This window comes from Ixodes scapularis, unplaced genomic scaffold (genome assembly GCF_016920785.2).
Source record: "Ixodes scapularis isolate PalLabHiFi unplaced genomic scaffold, ASM1692078v2 PGA_scaffold3__209_contigs__length_174095766, whole genome shotgun sequence".
Lineage (NCBI taxonomy): Eukaryota > Metazoa > Arthropoda > Arachnida > Ixodida > Ixodidae > Ixodes > Ixodes scapularis.
The window spans coordinates 82790635-82810988 of NW_024609868.1; the positions used below are offsets into that span (position 1 = coordinate 82790635).

At 42.6% G+C, this 20354-nt stretch overlaps 2 protein-coding genes across 2 annotated transcripts in view; one reads left to right on the forward strand and one right to left on the reverse strand.

Moving 5' to 3' along the window:
* Positions 1-2941, reverse strand: part of LOC8034391 (collagen alpha-2(IV) chain) — a 98417-nt gene extending 95476 nt beyond the window's left edge. The window contains exon 1 of the mRNA XM_029993388.4: positions 2182-2941. Coding sequence (XP_029849248.3) covers positions 2182-2304 — 123 coding nt within the window. The 5' untranslated portion in view covers positions 2305-2941. The remainder of the gene's footprint in view (positions 1-2181) is intronic.
* A 14126-nt stretch (positions 2942-17067) lies between these two features.
* The window catches only part of LOC8038113 (collagen alpha-2(IV) chain), an 81225-nt gene continuing 77938 nt past the window's right edge, over positions 17068-20354 (forward strand). Inside the window, exons 1-2 of the mRNA XM_040207141.2 lie at positions 17068-17665; positions 18036-18096. Coding sequence (XP_040063075.1) covers positions 17640-17665; positions 18036-18096 — 87 coding nt within the window. The 5' untranslated portion in view covers positions 17068-17639. The remainder of the gene's footprint in view (positions 17666-18035; positions 18097-20354) is intronic.

Genomic DNA, 20354 nt, shown 5'->3' on the forward strand with positions numbered 1-20354 from the left:
GAAACATCTCGGCGCTAATCATTTGTAGTCTAACTATCATTTTATTGTGGAGTAAGTTTTAATGAGATGTTACTAGAGGTACGCTCGATGACATTTAATTACTTTGCACACTCGAAGTCGTTTAAGTAGAGAGAAAAGTGATTACAGACACGCAATCCACATATACACTTGTACTGCGGATGCATCTCTTTTTCAGAAATATGTATTTTACGTACAAGTTACATTATTTCTTCGAAGGCACTAGCGCAACATGCAGTGAATCAACTCAGTTATGTCTCTAATTTTGGACTAAACTTGAAAAGCTAGAATTTTTAACTGTATAATCGTTGGGCATGTCAAATGCATTAAAAAGGAAGGTAATTACTCCAACGTCCAGTGATTTTAACATAGCCTGTCCTGTGTTGACTTCGCTTCAAAGGTTCATTGTCTTCATCTTAGTTAAACCTGAACGCTAAACGCGCCGGTAGCTAAGAATAAAAAAATAAAAACGAAACGTTTTAGTCATTTTATATTGATATAAGTTATGAGAAATAGAAATAGTTCATGAACTTGAGCATTAAAATTTTAAAAAAAAATTGAGCAAAGGCGAAGACGAGCTTTACAGCAGCAAATATCATCTAACCGTTCTTCCCCGCCCCCAAACTTCTTTCTTTTTTTGCGTCTTGTTATCTATAGTTCACAAATACAGTTGACAATCATTACTAATGAGGTTGAACGTTTCAAAGCCTATATGGGACTTCATACACGCAAAGCACAATGCCCCCTAAAACTTTGCTTGCGGCACTTTTTGTTGTTGCAAAGGATTTGATTACAGCCTTGTTCGATATGGCATCCCTCTTTCCCTCCCTCTCCTTTTCTTCTTTGGATTTTTATATAGTCAGTTTAACCTTACGATGGACCATAGCGGACCCTATGAGCCATCCTGGCCAATCAGACACTGTGAACGTGTCACGTGATCACGAGCCCCGCCCAGAGGTCACGTGACGTTCAGACGGCATTGGATTGCCTGCGATGGCTCGAAGTGTTCGTTGCGATCCAACTGAAGGTGAAACAGAGTAGCCTAGGCGACCGGTTAGGTTGAATATATTTAACCACTCCCCCTTTAAATATAGGTGGGACACGAGATTGTTTCCCCACCGCCATTAATAACGGCGAAATTTAAAACAAGAATATACCGAAACTGGAGTGAGGGGAAACGAGGGAAATGTGCCTAATTCAGCCGGGCACACGAACATTTCGGTGGGTGTAGAAATTGGGAGACTTCAATACACCCCCTCAGAAGTCAATATTATTATAGGCACTAGACAGTGTGTGCCGTTCTAGCTGTCTTCGCAAGAAAGTTTACATTGTACATATGTACTGTACATTGTTTTGTACTTGTTTTGTATTTCAGACAAGAAAGTCTGAGGGGCTTAGTGCAGAAGAAGACGAAATTGTCTTCTGACGGGATCCTAGCCCCTGGTTACGATACTCAGCAGAAAAAAAAAACAATAAAAAAACCACTCACGAGTATCAACGGGACATCGTACATATACTGAATAATGCGCGTAAACAAACAAGTTGAGATACCAACTGCGGTCAGGACACAATGGTAATAAATTATTAAAAGTTTTTTTAAGTGGGAAATGTTACATAAAAGTGTATCTTTTTAAAATTTTAATTGTTCTGCTGTAGCCGGAAGTTCTCCATCATCTGCCTCTTCCAATATGGCGGCGCGCGGCGTCGGTAGACTTCCTCTGCTGATCGGCTAGTCGCGCCAGGGCGCCTCTTCCCTCTACCGCCCTCTCCCATTCACCGCTCTCTCTCAGCCCCCAAAAGCGCCCGAGAGAAAGTCTGCGCCGACTGAAGATTATCTCAGAAACGTTTTGCTTCGTGTTCTGCCTAAGTGGTCGTAATTCTGCTCGTAACGTACTTCATTACATCGACATTAGCCAAGTCTCGTGCGTTGCGAGGCTCTAACACACTGAAGATTCAATGGGTCTGTAGTACGACAGACGGCCGCGTCGTCTGCTTTCATCCAGAAAAAATGTATCCCAACGTTATTGCTTTTATGTCTGGAAATATTCACAATCAGGGGTTTTGAAAGATTAGGTTTCAGCGCAATACAAACGAAAAGCCCTACCAGTGAAACAATACTGACGCGAAGAAACGCGAACAAGAAACAGAAAAAAAAATACTCACGGCTGCGTCGACGCTGTCCGGTAGGCATAACAGGACAGTCAGGGCGACCAGGAAGAAGGCGACGGTCAACGAAGGTGGTCGGCTTTTGTTATGATCCCTGCCAGCTGCGGGGGACCACCGCATCTTTTTTTCACTTTGGTCCCTCTCTCTTTTTTACTTTGTTTTTTCCACCGCGTTATTTTGGTTTCTTTATAAAAATGATTCTAGGAATGCAGTCGGCGCCTCGGGCTTTCTGTCCAAACGCGCTAACGGTACGAGTTCATGAAAGCTCGCGCATGCGGCACCACTGGCCCCGTATAAAAAATAATGCCTGGAAGCCCGAACGGAGCTGCTGCTGCGGCGGCTCCTCACAGCTTCAGCGATGGGCCACCATGGTTTCGCCGCGAGTGATGCCTAGCGTTTCCTCCACGGAGCTCTCAAGCACGTGGGATCTTGGGAGGAGTCCGCCTCCTTGCCCTCTTCATCCCCCCTCCCTCGTGCGGGCCGCTTCACTAACGTTCTTCCTCCGCGGCATCCGAGGGGAACTATTTTTTCGGGGGCGGTGATGGAGGTCTTCTGCCAGCCAGCTGGTCCGCGCGCTCCTCTGTGGTTTCGGTTTCTTTTTCTTCTTGGTTGCGCGAGATGCCTTTCACTTCATTTTTTTATTATTGCTTTTGGACGCCGATTTTGCGGGGCTGCGGGTAGTGTAGTCTTTCAAAGAGAGGAACTGGTAGGAGGGGGGAGGGGTTTCTAACGTTTAGCAGACGTGGAGTAAAAAGTTTCATTGAAGAAACTGCGTGGTGTTCCTTATCCCCCTTCCGCCCCCTCGGGGTCCGGGTTCTGGCCTTGACTGTTTGTGAAGGAATCAGCCGCCGCCCGTCGCTGCTCGGCCCTGAGTAGATACGATAAAAAGAAACGCTGACAGTAGTGTGCCAATGTGGAATGGATACTGCTGGCCCGTGACCTTCATGGCTTGCACTACGTGATACTGGGTGTGGGAGATCCGCTAAGGTCAGCTGCCCACGCTTGACTGCAATTTTTGCTTCGTAATTTGATTGTCGTGTGTAGACGTAATCCAGTATGTTTTATTAAGTCACAATCGATTTGTGCAGGAAATAAATTGTTCATAAAATCAACTTCTTGTTTTTATTTTTATGCGTTTTTGGGGGGTTATAAAGGAATTTGACACCTATGTCAACTTAAAGACTGTCCACCCTCAAGCCTTTATATATTTCAAGTTAAACGTAAAAAAAAAAACGGTGGATTTTCCGTGTTTTTTTTTTTTTTAGTGAATACTTTAACTTTTACCCTCAAATTATATATACATAATTTCAAAGAAACCTAGACCAACTCAACACCGACTTAGCACTAATACCTTTAAAAGTATTCTCACACCGACTTACCCGTGGACATAAAGAGAGTCGTGGGTATTCTTAAACGTATAGAAAAAAAGACCGCTTTGACTCACCACTGAGGTTTATGCTGGAACGATAATAATGTCTTTTACGTACATGGTCTTCAAGTTCTCTCTTTTCTTTCTCTCTCTCGCCATGAGAACCACGTTACTCCCTCTAACCGTTCTTTACCACCATGACTAGATTAATTTTATTGAATAACCAAACAAAAGTAAGTCTTATAAAGTACATTGGCGCCCAACGTGGTGCACATTGGCCCTACATACGTGCGAATATAAAACGCGCAATTAAAGAAGAAAAATACGTCGCCGATGCCCAAGCTCGGACTGCCTTCCTCAGGCCTATGCTGCTCGCGTGCACCCCACGAGATATTTAATTTATTAATTTTATTCCCCACAGTACTTAGTCTCATTTAATTAAACTCACATTCTCACCTTTCTAGATATGTCCCTCAACACACACAAGCACACAAATTAATTGCACACGGTGTAGTAACTACGTGCTGCAAGAGAAGTCACACTGTCAATAAAACAGGCTTCACAACATAAGTTTGTAGCGTTTCACACTGTGGAATCCCAGACCATTGGAATGAATTGTAAACATAAATAATGATGTAGCATCATAAGGTTTGTAACTTCACATCTCTGGAACAAACATTTCACAGAGTAAAACAACGTTATCATTGAAGTTGCGGAATCGCTTGTCTCAACACATGCCCAATGTATATAATTTATTAGTAATTATTAACGCTGTTTTTTTTAAACTGACATATTGCTGTAATAGATCGTCCTTCTAAGTTTTGTCTGGGCAAAAGTCTAATATCGTGCCGGCAGCAAATATCCCGAAGTCAAAAATATTAATTTGCCCTTTGGTTCGAAATAAGCCCCCTTTATAATACTAGAAGTAAGTGGCTTTCTGTGAATTACGCGTGGAAGGGGGCACGTGAGTACTTCTATTCTGAACTAACGTGTAATATGTATGGATTAAGCATGATGACTACTTCTTGACGGCGTGTCATAGTTCCAGCACTGCGCGAAGGAGAGGGTTGGGGTGTGTGTGGGGGGGGGGGGGGGGGGGGGGGGGGGAAGGGAGAGATTTAAGGTATCCAACATTGCCTATCGTTTTTGAGATATTTTGTATATATCACGCCCTTTCATATCATCATGGTTGCGCACCACTGGGAGATAGAATTGTGACAACCCCTGTCAGTGTGTCACAACGTATAGGTAAGATATAAAACTGATCCAAAAGCATTACTATCTATGGCGCCAGAAGTGACTCAGGGATCTGGGTCACTTCTGGATTTTTGCTAGAAATTGTCAAAGATTATTCATTTTTAAAGTTGTACTACATATATATGTTCGAAAGAGCTAATTTACTGAAGTTTAACACGGGGCCACATAGAAGACATTGAAGCTCCCTCCTGATTAGCCTCTACTATTTTCATTTCTTACTTAGTTACCTCGTTGATGACTGTGAAGTAGGTATTATTGGCCACAAACACCTAAAGAAAATCCGGCCATCACCTCTAGGTATCTCATCTGAAACGTTATCGAGTGTTGTATTCCTTCTGCATAGAGCCCTGCACGGATAACGGTTTGATCATTCGCATCCGATCCGCACTCGTAGAGTTAGCATCCGCAACCGAACCGTATCCGCAATATTCTTAAATAATTGTATTCGCATCCTATACACATCCGCAGACTTTGGCCCCACATCCGAACCCCACCTACGAAATTCGGAACCGCATCCGCAAAACTCAGACCGCGTCCGACGCTGAATCCGCGCATTCCTTTTGCATCATAAAATGAAGCATGGATATCAATTTAGAAACTAAAGCAAATGAATGGTATCCTACAAGCCTCCTGTTTACCTTTCTAGTAAGAACTCTTCGTGTCAGAATACGTAAGGTCATCTTATCATATAAGCGGTCATTATTCCAGAGACACTTCGCATCGCTCGAACTATGTTCTCAATTATGAGATCGTCTTGGAAGTCCATGACGCTTACACTCTGCCCGGAAGATGCCCTCAAAGGGAATGAAATTCATATTTATTTTCCTATTTGCTTTGTATAACCCGCTTTAAGCAAACTCACATTTTATAAACATGAAAATGACAAAGGACGGACTAATAACATTTATGTCATTTTATTTAGGCCAGACAATAAAAAAGTGGGAGAGGAAAGGCTCTCATTTGCTTAGCAAAACACTCTCTATGTGGTATGGCGCGAGTGCACCACTGGGGAAATATTACAATATTTAAAAATGGCAACACCTCCTATCGGTAACAGTTTTAAACACGAACACCCAAGTGCACGCTCGGAACCATATACTCAAGAACAACTCACTGCCAACTACCGAGAAGAAGAAAACGCGCACGCACGCGAAGTTTGACTTGTTGAGATTGCTGTATAAAAGAAACATAATATCGTCAATACGGACTAATTCAGACTAGTTCGCCTCTCTTAAATCAATAGCAGCTAACCAAAAGTGTATCTCCGTTGGGGCACTTGATGCTGAGATGTCATGCACAAACCGCGCTACTAGAATGAGGTCCGGAAACATGTTCGAGAGCAAGTTCCACCACTCCGGAGGATCGAATTCAGTCTCCTCACTATATACATGTAGGCGAAGAAGTCACTTGCAAGCTTCTTCTAATTTTTTTTTATGGCTTGTAGGCTTTGGGATTTCTTTTCCCGAAAAACCCTTTCGACGCATTCCCTGCCAATAAAAACACGATTTCCCGAGGCGACTGGTGCTTCTACGTTCTTTTGTTTTTCTAGGGACTACGTTTTTTTAGAGATAGAACGTTCTAAAGTGATCTTTGGTGAGAAGAAAACCTTTATTGACGTATAGAACAATTTTCTCACCGATTGGCACCCTTTATCTAAGAGGGTAGTTTTCCCCCGAATACATTCGATGATACACTTCAAATTATTACTGACTTATGCACTCTTCACTGTGCGGACGCTCACGTTTATAATCCGCCTCGCCACAAATAGAGCCGGACCCGCAGATATCCGCAGCCCCTGGCATCCACATCCTATCCGAAATCCGCCAAGTCTTATTCATTTTTATCGATATCCGCCAGTTTACTGCGGATATCCATGGATAATCCGCGAATATGCAGGCCTCTACTTATGTAGAACATTCTTCCATATTAACGAAGGTGTCGAAATCTGCGACAATCATTAGGAATCACATATCTTATTGAGAACATTCAGAAGCGTTCAGAATCTTTTGTGTTCTGAACAGTGAAGATGATCTTAGGGCATGTTAGTGAGTTAAAATTATTTTAACAGATAAGCTGACAATACCTTCAAAATTGCATTTATCAGGTAGCTTTAAAAGTCAAATCGAATAAAGTATTACATGTTTACGTTGTTGTAATAGAGGTGTTGATAATTTGCGGCATAATAATCAGTTCAATACTAGTATCTGCGACACCACTCTCAAACTTGATATAATTTTTTTGTCTATAAAGCTGTGGGTGTTCCAAGGTAACGTTAAGCAAACGATTTAATATAACCCTTTAACAATTTAGATGCAGTCACTGTTTCTACATCTTTTATTAAACATGTTCTAAACCGGAAAGATTTCTACGATTTATTTATTGCTCTCTAGCTTCATATTTAATATGTGTTTGTTCGCATGCGGCATATCTTGCTCTTATCTTCAGAGTTTCTGACAACGACCACTTTGGAGAAAATGTCCTCCTACGACGATTTCGATCCGGAGTGGCCATAACACCGACGGTCATCACAAAATAGCAACGACGACTTCCTCCCCCCCCCCCCCCTTCCTTTTTGCCCCGTCTGTAGAACCCTAGCAGCACCCCAATCTTCACCATTCCTGTGGTAGCGCAAAGCTGTGGCCCAGTTTCGAACCAAAGCCCTCTTACGCCTTCCAACAATTAAAGCTGCCGATTCGATTGCAGCCCGTTACATTCCAAAGAACCCCCGCCAGATCAGTCCATGTCATAGACATAGTTGAACCTCTTATGCCTGGACGTCATGAACATATATTTTAAGCTCGTATGCCCGGAGGTCGTGGACATAGTTTAGCCTCTTATGCCCGGAGGTCATGGATATAGTTTATCCGCTTAATCCCTGAAGTCATGAACATAGCCCAACTCAGGCACGTAGCCAGGATTTTGTTTCGGGGGGCGGGGGGGGGGGGGGCGCTTATGATAAAATTTTGTATGAGGGGGAGGGGGAGAGGAGGTCCCTGCAAAATAAGAGATTTCGGTGGGGGGGCCTAGGCCCCATGGGACCCCCCCTGGCTACGTGCCTGGTCCTACCACCTATGTCAGGAAGTCGGGGACATAGTCCAACCTCATTTGTGAGGAAGTCATGCACATAATTCAATGTCTTATGCCCCTAGGTCATGAACATAGTTTAACCTCTTATGGCAGGAACACGTGAACATTGTCGAACGTCTTATGCCCGGGGGTCATAGACGTAGTCTAACCTCTTAGGATCTGAGGTCACGAACATAGTTCAACCTCTTATGTCCGGATGCCATGGACATAGTCCAACCACTTATGTCATGAAGTCATTAATATAGTCCAACATCTTGTGCCCATAGGTCATGGACAAGGTTGAAGCTTTTATGCCCGGAAGACATGAACATACTTCAACTTCTTCGGCCCAGAGGTCATGAACATGGTTCAACCTCTCACGATGCCCGATGACATGGACGCAGTTCAACCTCCTATGTTCAGAGGTCATGGACATAGTCCTACCTCTTATGTGCGGAAGTCATAAAAATAGTAACCTCTAGAGCACGTATTTCGTGAACGTAGTTCAGCCTCTTATGCCCGGAAGACGTGCACATAATCCAAATTCTTATACTCGTAGGTGATGAACATAGTTCAGCCTGTTATGGCCGGAGGACATGGACATCGACCAACCTCTTATACCTGGAGGTCATAGACTTAGTCAAACCTCTTACGCACGGAAGTCATGGACATATTCCAACCACTTATGTCAAGAAGTCATGGAAATATTCGAGCCTCTCATGCCCCTATGTCATGCACATAGTTTGACCTCTTAATGCCAAGGGAAGGGGGTCGATGTACATAGCTTAACCTTTTAAGTTTGAAGGTCATGGACATGGTCCAACATCTTATACCCGGGTGACATGGGCATAGTTCAACCTCTTATTCCCGGAGGTCATGAACATAGTAAACCTTTTACGCACGGTAGTCAGGGACGCAGTCTGACCTTTTATGCCCAGAGGTCATGGACATAGCCAACCTCCTATACCCGGAGGTCATGGACATTCTTCGATTTCTTATGTCTAGAAGTCATAGACATAATCCAAGCTCTTATGCAGTAGGTCACAGGCATAGTTCGATCTCATGCCCGGAGGACATGGACATAGTCCACCCTTTTATGCCCAGAGGTCATGGAGGTAGTCAAACTTCTTATGTCAGAAAGTCGTGGACATGGTTCAACCTCGTGAACTATGTTCGTTACACAGGTGCAGAGGCCAACATCCTCAGGCCGTCTTCTATGTCTCGTAGCCTCCGAAGCATTTTCGACTCTTTTCCCATCTTGGAGTTTCGATGGATGCGTTATTAATCACTCAATCACAAATGTAACCGCGGCGAACGGATGGAGAGACCGAGAATGCAACGGTGCAGGGCAGCCGAAATGATGGTGAAGTATATGAAATTACTTCCAGTCCGTTTTTAGTCAGATTCGTGAGTATAGTAGGTGCCCATTTTTGGCTGGGGCTGAAGAAAAGTCTTGCCGATCATTTAGAGTATGTGATAAAGTACCAAAACGCCTCGAAAAGGGTTCTTCTAGCGAAAAGTCAGCCGCAGCTTCGATGCTTCCAGTAAGCTCGTTTTCGAATTCTTCCTACTAGATTCGACCACCACGGAGTTCTCTGAAAATCAGTGCAACAAAATACCTATTTTGTGACGTAGAACTACATCTTTCGCCCCGCTTGGAAGGGGGTGCAAAGTTGAGAGATCGATGTCACGAAAACTTGATGACGGAAGTGAAAACACACTGATAACACCGAAGCGCCGACCGATTTGCACCGCCGCGCTCCCTGACGCGAGCCGTGTCAGCTGCCCAGAACCTCGCAGTGCGTACGCGCGTCTTTTTAATGTGACAACATTCTTCAGCTAGCCCCGCACCCCCTCCCATTCGACTTACTGGGCTCTTTAACATCATAATGCACATAGGTATGCGCAGTCAACCATTTCAGCACACATTTTCCGACTCCTTCACATTCGCACTCTTTGAAGGACCTGACGACCTTGATGTCGTCCTCGACGTGGTCCTAGAGGTCGTCCTGGGCGTCGTCTTTGACGTCATCCTCTACGAATACCCTTTAGTCCTAGGGGACGTTGTCCTATACGTAGCGCTTGAGGTCGTTCTGGAGTTCGTCGTTGAAGTCATCCAAGAGATCATTCGAAATGTCGTTTTTGACGACTTCTTCTAGGACGACGTCGTCCTAGGACGACGACGACCTAGGCGTCGTTCTTCAGGTCCTCTTAAAGGTCGTCCTAGACGTCGTCTTTGACGCCGTACTCCAGTACGACGCTACCTCAGTATTACAGCTCAATGCTAAGGCCTAATTATTTGGTCGACACTGACAGTTTTTAGCCCTCATTCTTATCCAACTCCTTCCATATAGCAGGCACGTAGCCAGGATTTTGTTTCGGGGGGGGGGGGCCGCCCATGACAAAATGCTGTATGAGGGGGAGGGGGGAGAGGAGGCCCTAGCAAAATGGAAAATTTCGGGGGGGGGGGGGGGAAGGCGGGCCCCATGCCCCCCCCCGCATCTAGGGTGGTTTGTGGGTGCCTTCTACAGGGTGTCACAAAAATAAAATTTACACGTTTTTTTTTTTTTACCGCAAAATAGACTAGGCATGTGAACGCTTATTCTCCGCCCAAAGGTAGCGCTAGAGGTCACACCCAGGTGCCAAAGTTTCAGCCCGATCCGATACCTTATTCAAAAATTATAAGTGATTTCCTGAAAATGTCAATGGGAAAATGGCGGCTGACGGAGTTCTCGAATACATGGGTCTCTATGGCACCAGAAACCGAAAACGGGCAAAATTGAAATTTTCAGGAAGTCAATTATAACTTTTGATTTTTTTAATAAGGTAACGGATCGGGCTGAAACTTTGGCATCTGGCTGTAACCTCTAGCGCTACCTTTGGGCGGAGGATGAGCGTTCGGCGATGCCTAGTTTATTTTTGCGGTGAAAAAAAACTGTGTAGATTTTTTTTGTGACACCCTGTAGGTATTTTGAAGAAAAAATCGCCCTATTGTAATTTATGTGTAATTGACTTTTATTTCGTTGCGCACCAATTGGATAACCGTACTTGGCGAAAATGAATATACCTCGAAGATATTTACTATGAACTAGACAATTTCTCAATACTGTCAAGCCACAAGAGTTATAACTAACTGCTAGGAGCGGATCTGACTGATTTGACAAATCTGTAAAAGACAAGTCAATGAAAAAAAAAAAAACAACCGCCTAAGGGGATCTTATTCGCAAAAACCCAAGACTATTCAGAAATGCAGTGTGTTAGTTACTCGGGTACAAAACTATGCTTTCGAAACTTTAAAGTGATTATGCTGTTTTTGTATGACCCTTGTCGTTCTATGATCAACAGGTTTATAATCAGTGTTTGGCGCGTAATTTTCGATAACTACGTCGTGAGTAATAAAGGAATATGTGTTTCAAATGATAATAATTAGTCGACACAGCAGCACGAGATAAAAACTGTTACGTTGTTTTTAACTTAATGCCGTATTTAAAAAAAAAAACGGATTGAATATTGCTAAATCAGGGACAAGTAAATTATGATCTGTTGATTCCTTTACATAGATTTCAGTATACGACCAAGATCTAGTAAAAAACACATTTTGTTTTGTAAACTATATGATAAAAACTCGTGCACTATAGAAATGATGCATATATTGATTAAATATTACTTGAGAATTACTTTATAATAGTTTTGAGACGATCACTCGTATTAACGGTAAATTTCAAAATTTGGCTTGTCCATGAACGTTCGACGGAGAAGCCAAGTAATCTGTGACACTCTTTCACAAGCCTTTCACCGGTGACGAAACGTTAGCCCCGGGTGAAGATTACGAGGCCATCGTTCTTAAGATAGCACCCCTGCCAAGTAGTGAGCACGTGGCTGAAAAAGGCTTACGCCGAATTCTGCTTTAAAGTGGTGCAAGCGATGGTATGAATAGGATCGGAGACCTACAATTAACTATATTACCAAAAGGATGGATCACGTTTCACTATATTCTTTTTATATCTGATTTGTTTCTATACACTGTTCAGATTTTTTTCCTTTTTAAGAGAACTTGCATTAGTGTCTTTTGAGCCCTGGGGTGAAGTTGATGACCATGGCGGCGGCCACTAGAAAAGAGGAAAAATGGGTGAATCCGTTAAATAATTAACTAAAACTTTCTATCTTTTTTTTCATATCTTCGTTTTGGGGGGCCTAGTGTATTTGGGGAATCGACGCCCGACCGGCACAGGCGTGCCGTAAAATTTGTATTAAAAACTTCGTTGTGGCCGCTGCGTGGAAAGAAGTGTTCACTCCTGTGCACGGCTTGAAACCGAAACTTTCGGGGCCAGAGGACGCCAATAATGTCGATTCCCCTGCCATCCTCCGGCTCCGTATGCGAAGCCGGATGTGATGGCGCAGCCCTGAACCCGCATAGTTTCAGTTTGAAGTCGTCTACAACGGTGGCATTTCTCGCCCCGTGGCGTCCACTACAAGTTCCTTCCAAATTTCACTGCACAGCTTTATACCGTAATAAGCTCGAGCGTCAATTCTGAAAATACTGCATGCCCCGAAAATAAAGTTAGAAATAGTTAATAAAAGCGTTTTAGCTAACTGCGTAACCGATCGATTCAGTTGGCATTTTTTTCTATTGACCGCCGGGGTTTATATCACATGAGCGAATGACGTTTTAGCGAACAGCGACATTTGAGAGAATCGAATTTTTAGCGAATAACGGGGGCGCGCGTTAATCCATCCGCCGCGCTGCGCCCACGACGCTTCGCGGCGACAGTCTGCGGCGGCTCATTACAAAAAATATGAACCCACTTGGCCAACCCGAAAACGACGCTTCGCGGCGTCCGACTATTCGCTAAAGTGTCATTCGGTGAAACGTGGGCGTTCGCTAAGACGTCATTCGATCAAGGGAGTGCCTCGCCCCAGGGCTAAAGGAAGCCTAAAGCTATTTTTCTTATGTTTTTACTTTGAAACTACTAAAAGACACCTTGTACAATGCAAATTCGCTAAGTGACGTGCTGGAATCACGCTTTTTGGGCAGGAATCATGCAGCACGTTATTAAATCATTAAATGTTCCAGAGGTCTACAGTGTATGAGTACTTGCCAAGAATATAACAGAAAGTTCTTTATCAGAATACCTTGAAGTGAGGGCTTTCTGCAATCCAGAGCATTATTTCTCAAGAATATTATATGAAGACAAGTAATAAAACCGACAACCGAGAGCGCAATACTTCAGCGCAATCAACCAGAAGGAACATTGTAGAAAATGTTTGCAAGGTAATATATCGGCATTATTGTTTGTTTATTTAATTGAAAATTTTTATTCGCGCATCCTCTTTTTTGTTGGTGTCATATTTTACATTAATTTATCTAGAGAAATATTTAAAACATTACGCGAAGAGAATGCATTGCACCTTTAAACAAATAGAACTACAGATATTGTCATTGCGTGCTTCACCTGTTCTTATCTATATTATTTTAATAAATAAAAGGGTATTTCAGGTGTGTTAAATATACAGCGAAAGTGTTTTTGGCTCTTTAGTTGGTGGTTAAACTCAATGCCCCCGATAATTGCCACGAACCATTAGATGTAATTGTTTTCTGTCGGGACGCTCCCAGCTTTTGCCTGTCACCCGAATGAAAGTTCTTTTAATGGTATTTCTTCACCTTCAATTGACATCTTCATGCCTTTAAGCTATTTCAAAAACTTAGTAATGCCAGAACTTTCATAGCATATGCAATTTTGTTTGTATATTTTTGTATTTTTTTACTACGGCATTTTGTGTGCCTATTGTTATAGTGCTTGATGTGTTTCTGTGTATGTTTCTTTTTCGTCTGTGTTGTGATGCATCACCGGGAAGGCATGTTGCTGTTGGTGGGCATGAATACACAAACGTAAACATTACAAATGTGCAATAGAATCGACTATACACGTTAATACCTTGTGTACTATAGGATTTGCATTTATACTATTAAGAATTTTGATATGAGTGGGGTCAGGTTTTTAGTTCTATCATATTTCCTACACTCTTTGCGGCAATAGTTAATGATCAGTTACTCTAGGCTATTCGTATTCTGTCAACACTCGTCCATATATTAAAAAAAAAACTTTACGAGGTATTCGAAATATTTCTGTTTCATGAAGTGAATGTAAGTGCGCAAACGAGCTTGTTTAGATTGAACATGACATAAACCTCGAAACTGCAGGCAAAAAAAAAAAGAAAAAAAAAAAAAGAACGACGCGAACGCTAAAAGGTCTCGAAAACAGCCGTGTTCGAGACCTTTCAGTGTTGGTGTCGTTTTTTGCCTGCAGTCTCGGGGTTTATGCCATGTTCTTATCTAAGTGTGTGTGTGTGTGTGTGTGTGTGTGTGTGTGTGTGTGCGTGCGTGCGTGTGTGTGTGTGTGTGTGTGTGTGTGTGTGTGTGTGTATTTTATTAGATATATCGATTTCAAACACGATAACTATATTTTTTCATCACACTTTTCCTCTTTTTATTGTGTCTTCGGTTCTGAATAAAATTTCTCAGATGTTGAACTCAGAAAGTATACAAGGGCAAAGCTGACACAACATGATAATTTTTTTTTCAGTTAAGCAATGAAGTGGCAACACTTTTACGCTGCCATCGCAAAAAAAAACAAAGCAAAACAAAAAATTCAGTTAAGATCCGAAAAGTCATGGTGTAATATTCGGAAGACTATTACAGAGAAAAAACTACCTCCTGGATTCTCTTACGTCTTCGTTGTCACATGCCAAATCTGATACACAGGAAGGTACGTTGCACTGAACGAGAGAGCTCAAATATATATGGAAAGCGTTTTAGACAAACCGTAAATTTAATATCTCGTTTACTCTGATGAGTTGGATGGGAAGAAACCAACCTATGTTTCTCTCGTGTTATACACCCGAGGGAGTCAATTAAATGAAATAAAATAAAGAACACCCCGCATTTCTCGAATAAAGGTGGAGATTCACACTCAAGAGTCAATTACGTTGAATTGAAGTTTATTATGCTGTAACATAATAATCTTAACACGGATACAATTTTGATTTCGATATCAACGCATTCTCGTACCGTCTCAACCCTTGCAAATGCAAAGTGTATGTTTTTATAAGCAACACAGTTACGCTTGCCATTTGGAGTGACCCTTATATTATTTCATTTTCGACGCCATTCAATATCGATGATCAGGCAGGGAATTACTGCCTACTAAGTGTGCTTATAGCTCCTGATAGTGGTACAAGCTGGGATTCATGAGCTGTGAATGCAGCTAAAAACCTGCTTCACCCTGGTGTCCTTCCAGAAGGGTCATCTACTTGAACCGTAATCTAAAAAAAATTGCATGTATTAACAAGATTTTGTTTTTTCACTTTACCATTCTGGGTGATATATGTAAAAAAAAAAGCGTCTTTACTGCTACGTGAATGCCGTCTTCACTAAATGTTTCTTGAGCTCGGCGCGCATTCGAGGGGTGAGCACCCGTCACAGTCGGGTGAGTAATTAAGCAAAATTTGTTAAATAACTTTTTTAATTTGTGTAAATAGACATATGGTTCCAACTAGAACCTTGCTGAGCGTCATCCATTACATCAACACCAATACATTTTAGAAATCCATTGAGCTCGTGGGAAGCGTAGTAGTGCACTAACTGTACCACTCCTACAACAGGTACAAGGCTGCCTGCACCTGACGGAAAAATCCCCACTGGTAGCGTTGCTCTTTTTGCACGAGTGGTACCTTTAGCGCACTACTGCGCTTTTCACGCACGCAAAGTCTTTCTAAAAATTACTGATATAGTTGTTTGAAATGACGCTCAGCAAATTTATAATTATAATCATATGTTTATCTTTAATAATTAAAAAATTAATTAACGAAGTTGAGTTAATTGCTAACCTGTCTGTGAAAGTTGTTTTGCCTTTCGAATGTCCGCCGAGCTCAAGAAACGTGTAGTGAAGACGGCATTGCCGTAGCCGTAAACACAAAATTTGTTTTTAAACTCTGTTTCGAATAAAAAATATCTCCCAGTATATGTTGATATTCGAGATGTTTAGCCTCGTCAATAGACACGCATTTACTGTGCCTAATTCAAATCTTGGTGGCAAATATTTGTTTTATATGAACGTCAATATCTTTTTTTATCCCAAAACCTTATCGCCAAGTCTTCATTTCAAACGACACATAAAATCGTCAGGAGTTTACGTTTCATCGGGATCTGCTTCAGAATTAGTCCAGTGCAAATGACACAATATTTTTTATGAATATTGTTCACCCAGAATAGGGCCATTAGAAAAGTTATGGTAACAAAGCCATAGAAAATACCAACATATTACGAAATATACATTCTTCAATCAGACATAAAAATCAATAACAGCCACAGCACAGCAATTACAACACAAAGCAAAAACAGCAATATGCAGAGTGCTTAGGAAAACGTCAACGTAGAGTTCAATTACACAAAATTAAACTTTCATAGTGGCCACAATAACAATAGATCAAATCACTTATAAAAATACCAGTAATCTGACAAACCAGGCATCAGAACCAACTCAATGTTATGATCGAAATAAAAAGGTACTTCTGGACATGTGGAGCTTCAATGAGGTGTTATTTAAGTAATATGACTTATACAAATTATGCGAACACTCAAATAAATCGAGGAAACCTTCATTTACAAAAGAGCTAACAGCGTCATTAAGAGACGGCGACTGCACCAGGAAGTGGATCGAAAAAATGCAGTTCTTTTCATCCAGCAAAAGATGGGTTCCAGCTACAGCATTCCGCCCAAATGTTTAGTCTGGAAGTTCGGCAGCTAACGATGTACGACAACTTGTTATTTATTTATTATTTTTAAACACACCAGTTTCAGACACCGTTCTTTCGGTGTGTTGGGGCGCAGCCTTCCTCGCGAAGCAGCAGAATACACAGCGGAAACATTTTTAATACCTTCTTAAACTTCAACGGCTCCAAATAGTATCTATTTATTTTACAAGGCGTCGTGAGCATCGTCTTGCGCAGAAGCATTTTTGTTTTTTTTCAGCACATGTTGGGAACGTTTGGAAGATATTTCAAATCCAAAGGCTGCAGCTACAATTCGGAAAGGGCACCCTACAGCATTCAGCTCCGCTACGCTGCCCAGCGGATAGCCAAGAAACAGAGAAGCGGAGGGGGATGACAAAGAGAGAGGAGGCTCAAAAGCCGGACTACTTTTTTCGTAGAGGGAGAGGAGGTGGGTCACGTGGGTACCCCACCCGCCCCGAAAGAAAAGTGCTCCTCCTCCGCGGGAGAAAGGCGAGCTCCTCGCTCGGAACTGCCGAAACTAGCAGTGAGACCTCGCCGTCCGCGAGCGAAGGGGCAAGGCGCGGCGCAAAGGTCCGTTCCCACGCTAGCCCACGCGCACGCCAAACACTCGGTTTTCTGCTAGAAAAAGAAAGAAAAAGTCCTAGTGTCCGCTTCATTGGAGAGTCCCAAGCCGGGACCATAGGGTTATAAGGGAACGCTTCTTGTTGCAAGACTTCGAAGAGTCCTCTGCGCGACACCAGGAGAAGAACAAGTCGCAGTCCGTTGGTTCGTCCGGTGATCGTGACGACGCAAAAAGGGGGTCGCAGAAACGTATATAAAAAACGGCACAAAACAGTCGATAACACAAAAAATAGAAAGAGAGACTGTCGTCCTGTGTCCGAGGATGGTGCTGCTCCGATTGTGGTGAGAGGATCGTCGGGTGCTTCGGGGAGGTGACACGCGACTTGGCTTCGGACATCGGGGAGAGAAGATGGTCTCCCCGGGTCTGGCTAAAGGGTGAGTCCTCTTTACTTTGTTTCCATTTTTTTAGCGTTTTATTTTAGCTTCTTTTTAGCATGCTGGCAAAATTTATGTTGAAGTCAATATAGCCTATGAAAATTATCCGACGCCTTAGACATATCATACCTTATTCCTCGATACACGACGCTGTTCTCATTAACTCAATATGCATATTGAAAGTTCTGGTTTCGGGAAAGGTTTATAGTGGCACTACTGCCACTATCCCTCAAATGCTAGACCAGTTAGTTACCACTTAACAAAAAGGTCCGGGGGCATCTCTCAAAGTATTCTTTATGCGAATCGAACTGCAACCTTCTAATCGTTCGCCAATTCTCAAGTTTTGTTTTTTTGTCTTCCTTCACGACAGATGGTTGCTCCTAGCATCCTTTCTACTCACGCTCTACAGTGTTCTCGCTGCAAATTACCCGGTAGGTGCACACCTCTTCAATGTCCTTTCGTTCTGAAGTCATCTTATGTCTTCAAATGAATTATAATCTGCTCGTAATGACGAGAAATTCAGTTTGCCTTCATCGGGGATCTTGAAGTGAGCGGTAAAACAGGCTGGCTTCACAACAACGCACGTGCTGACCGCCCGTAGCTGCGCTCGTAGACTACTTCCGGTAGCGATCATCGAGCAGTCTCGCCAGGAGGGCATCCCTCCTCATCAGAGGGAGAGGGAAGTGGCCGCGCTTTCCTCCTTTCCCGTCTTCTAACATTGCCTTCGGCTTCGCTTTTGACTTCGTGCTTGAGTTCCTTCTCGATTTTACTTTTGCCTTCTACTTTTTTTTTCTCTCCCAAGTTCGAGATAGTTTAAGCTTGTTCGAGATGCCGGAATGCGCTCGGTCGGTGCGTCCACTAAGTTTACAAATGACCTGTAGAAGACGAGGCGACAAGAATGTATCACAAAACGCCCCTGTCTGGCAGCTCCCACTGTTTAAAAACTTTGTTTTCTCTGATATTGTTTTCTTTTTAACAACAGAGGAAGATATCTTTTTTACTGTTGAGTGTAGGGCCAGTCTATTTACTTGTTTAGAGCGTCAATCAAGACGTAAATATTTGCGAAGCTTCTCTTCCGCGTGAGAGAGAAATCTTCCAGCTGCAGGAAATATCCAACTACGTGCCCGCTTTTTTAAAGTTGCCTTATCTTCGACATTTTTGGGCATTTTCTCTCACCTAATCTCGTAATTGTGTTGTGAACTCATCAGTCTTAAAATCCTGTCTTTACAATTCACGAGATATTTGTGCCCGCTAAGAACTGGTACTGGCAACTTAGGATGTTCAACAAAGTTAATCGTTTGTATTTATGTTTTCACCCCAGATACATTTTCATTATTATGAAATGATCGACACCTCAGACTTTTATTTTTTTTCTCCCCTTTCTAGAGGTTCGTTTTCCACTTGCTTCTTTGGGAGTTCACTTGATCAGTAAACGGCCAGGAGAAAAACAACTACTAAGCATCATACATCCTAAGAAAACAACTAAGCCTTATATAAGCGAAAACACAAAAGAAAATAATAGGCTTTTGTCTATGGTTGTTTTAACTGTTTTAGTGTTTGAATTTACACTGATCCGAAATTGCTCTTTACGTTTCTTCGTGGCACGTCAATCTGCATCTGGCAACAGTCGGACGACTGCTAAACTTGAATACTTAACGGGCTTCATGTTAGCCATATTACAAGTACTGTTTATAATCATGTTATAATATTGCAATAACATCAAGACAAATACCGAAAGATCGATAAATTATTTAATTTGCGTTGTTTCAATGGGAGAGCAAACACAAAAACAAGATACAAAACATTGTAGTACATAGTTCCCGCTTAGAAAAATGCACGGCACTTCTTATAGTTTGTCCTGCTGAACAAAAACAACCTTACAAAAGTGGCGATTTTATCGGAAGCTCCAATTTCATCGCAAGTTCTCCTCTAAAGTCAACACTTTGTCTAGTTTTCGTGAACTGAATTACGCCGTGGAAAACCCTAGACGCAACAAACGTACATCCGAGAAAAAATATTTAGTTCAATAAACATTTGGAGTGCTGCTCTCAGACACTACGTAGTCTAGTATCCTCCTAAATGTGTTTTATTGTCGCGTCTTCACCCGCTGCTTACCTCATGTAGATGCAGGTTTATGCATCATTTGCGCACAAACAACTTTTCTAATTTGCTATCGTTCTTAAAAACGCCCAATTGTGAACATGTATGTTCACTTTTTCTGGCCTGCTTACTGTGGTGCAACCTTTGCCACACCCATTGCCATCGTCCAGGTTTCACAATTTTCTTTGATTAACCCCCAATTTCCTTTTCGTTTTTATCCCTATTAATAACCCAGAGTTGTTTAAGCAAAAAGCAATCTTCATAATATATCTTTCCCTCGCCCTCCCTAAATTGACAAAGCCCTCGCACTTCATCAACCGTTAGATCTAACTCAAAGGTGGAAATGATCAACCCCGGCCTTACTACGGATCTAAAAATTGGTTCGGAGGAGCCAGCCCGTCTCAAGGGACTTCGCTGAGGGTGCGGTCACAAAATTGTGGCTCAGTTCCAAGTCCGGCAACTGCTTAACCCACTTTTTTCCCAACCGTTCTTTCGTCGGAGTCCCCGTCGTGTCAGACTTGTCGTCTGGTCTCGCGAAGGGCGCCACAAAGCCTATTGCACCTGGTTTGGCGCTCCGACACAGATAGAA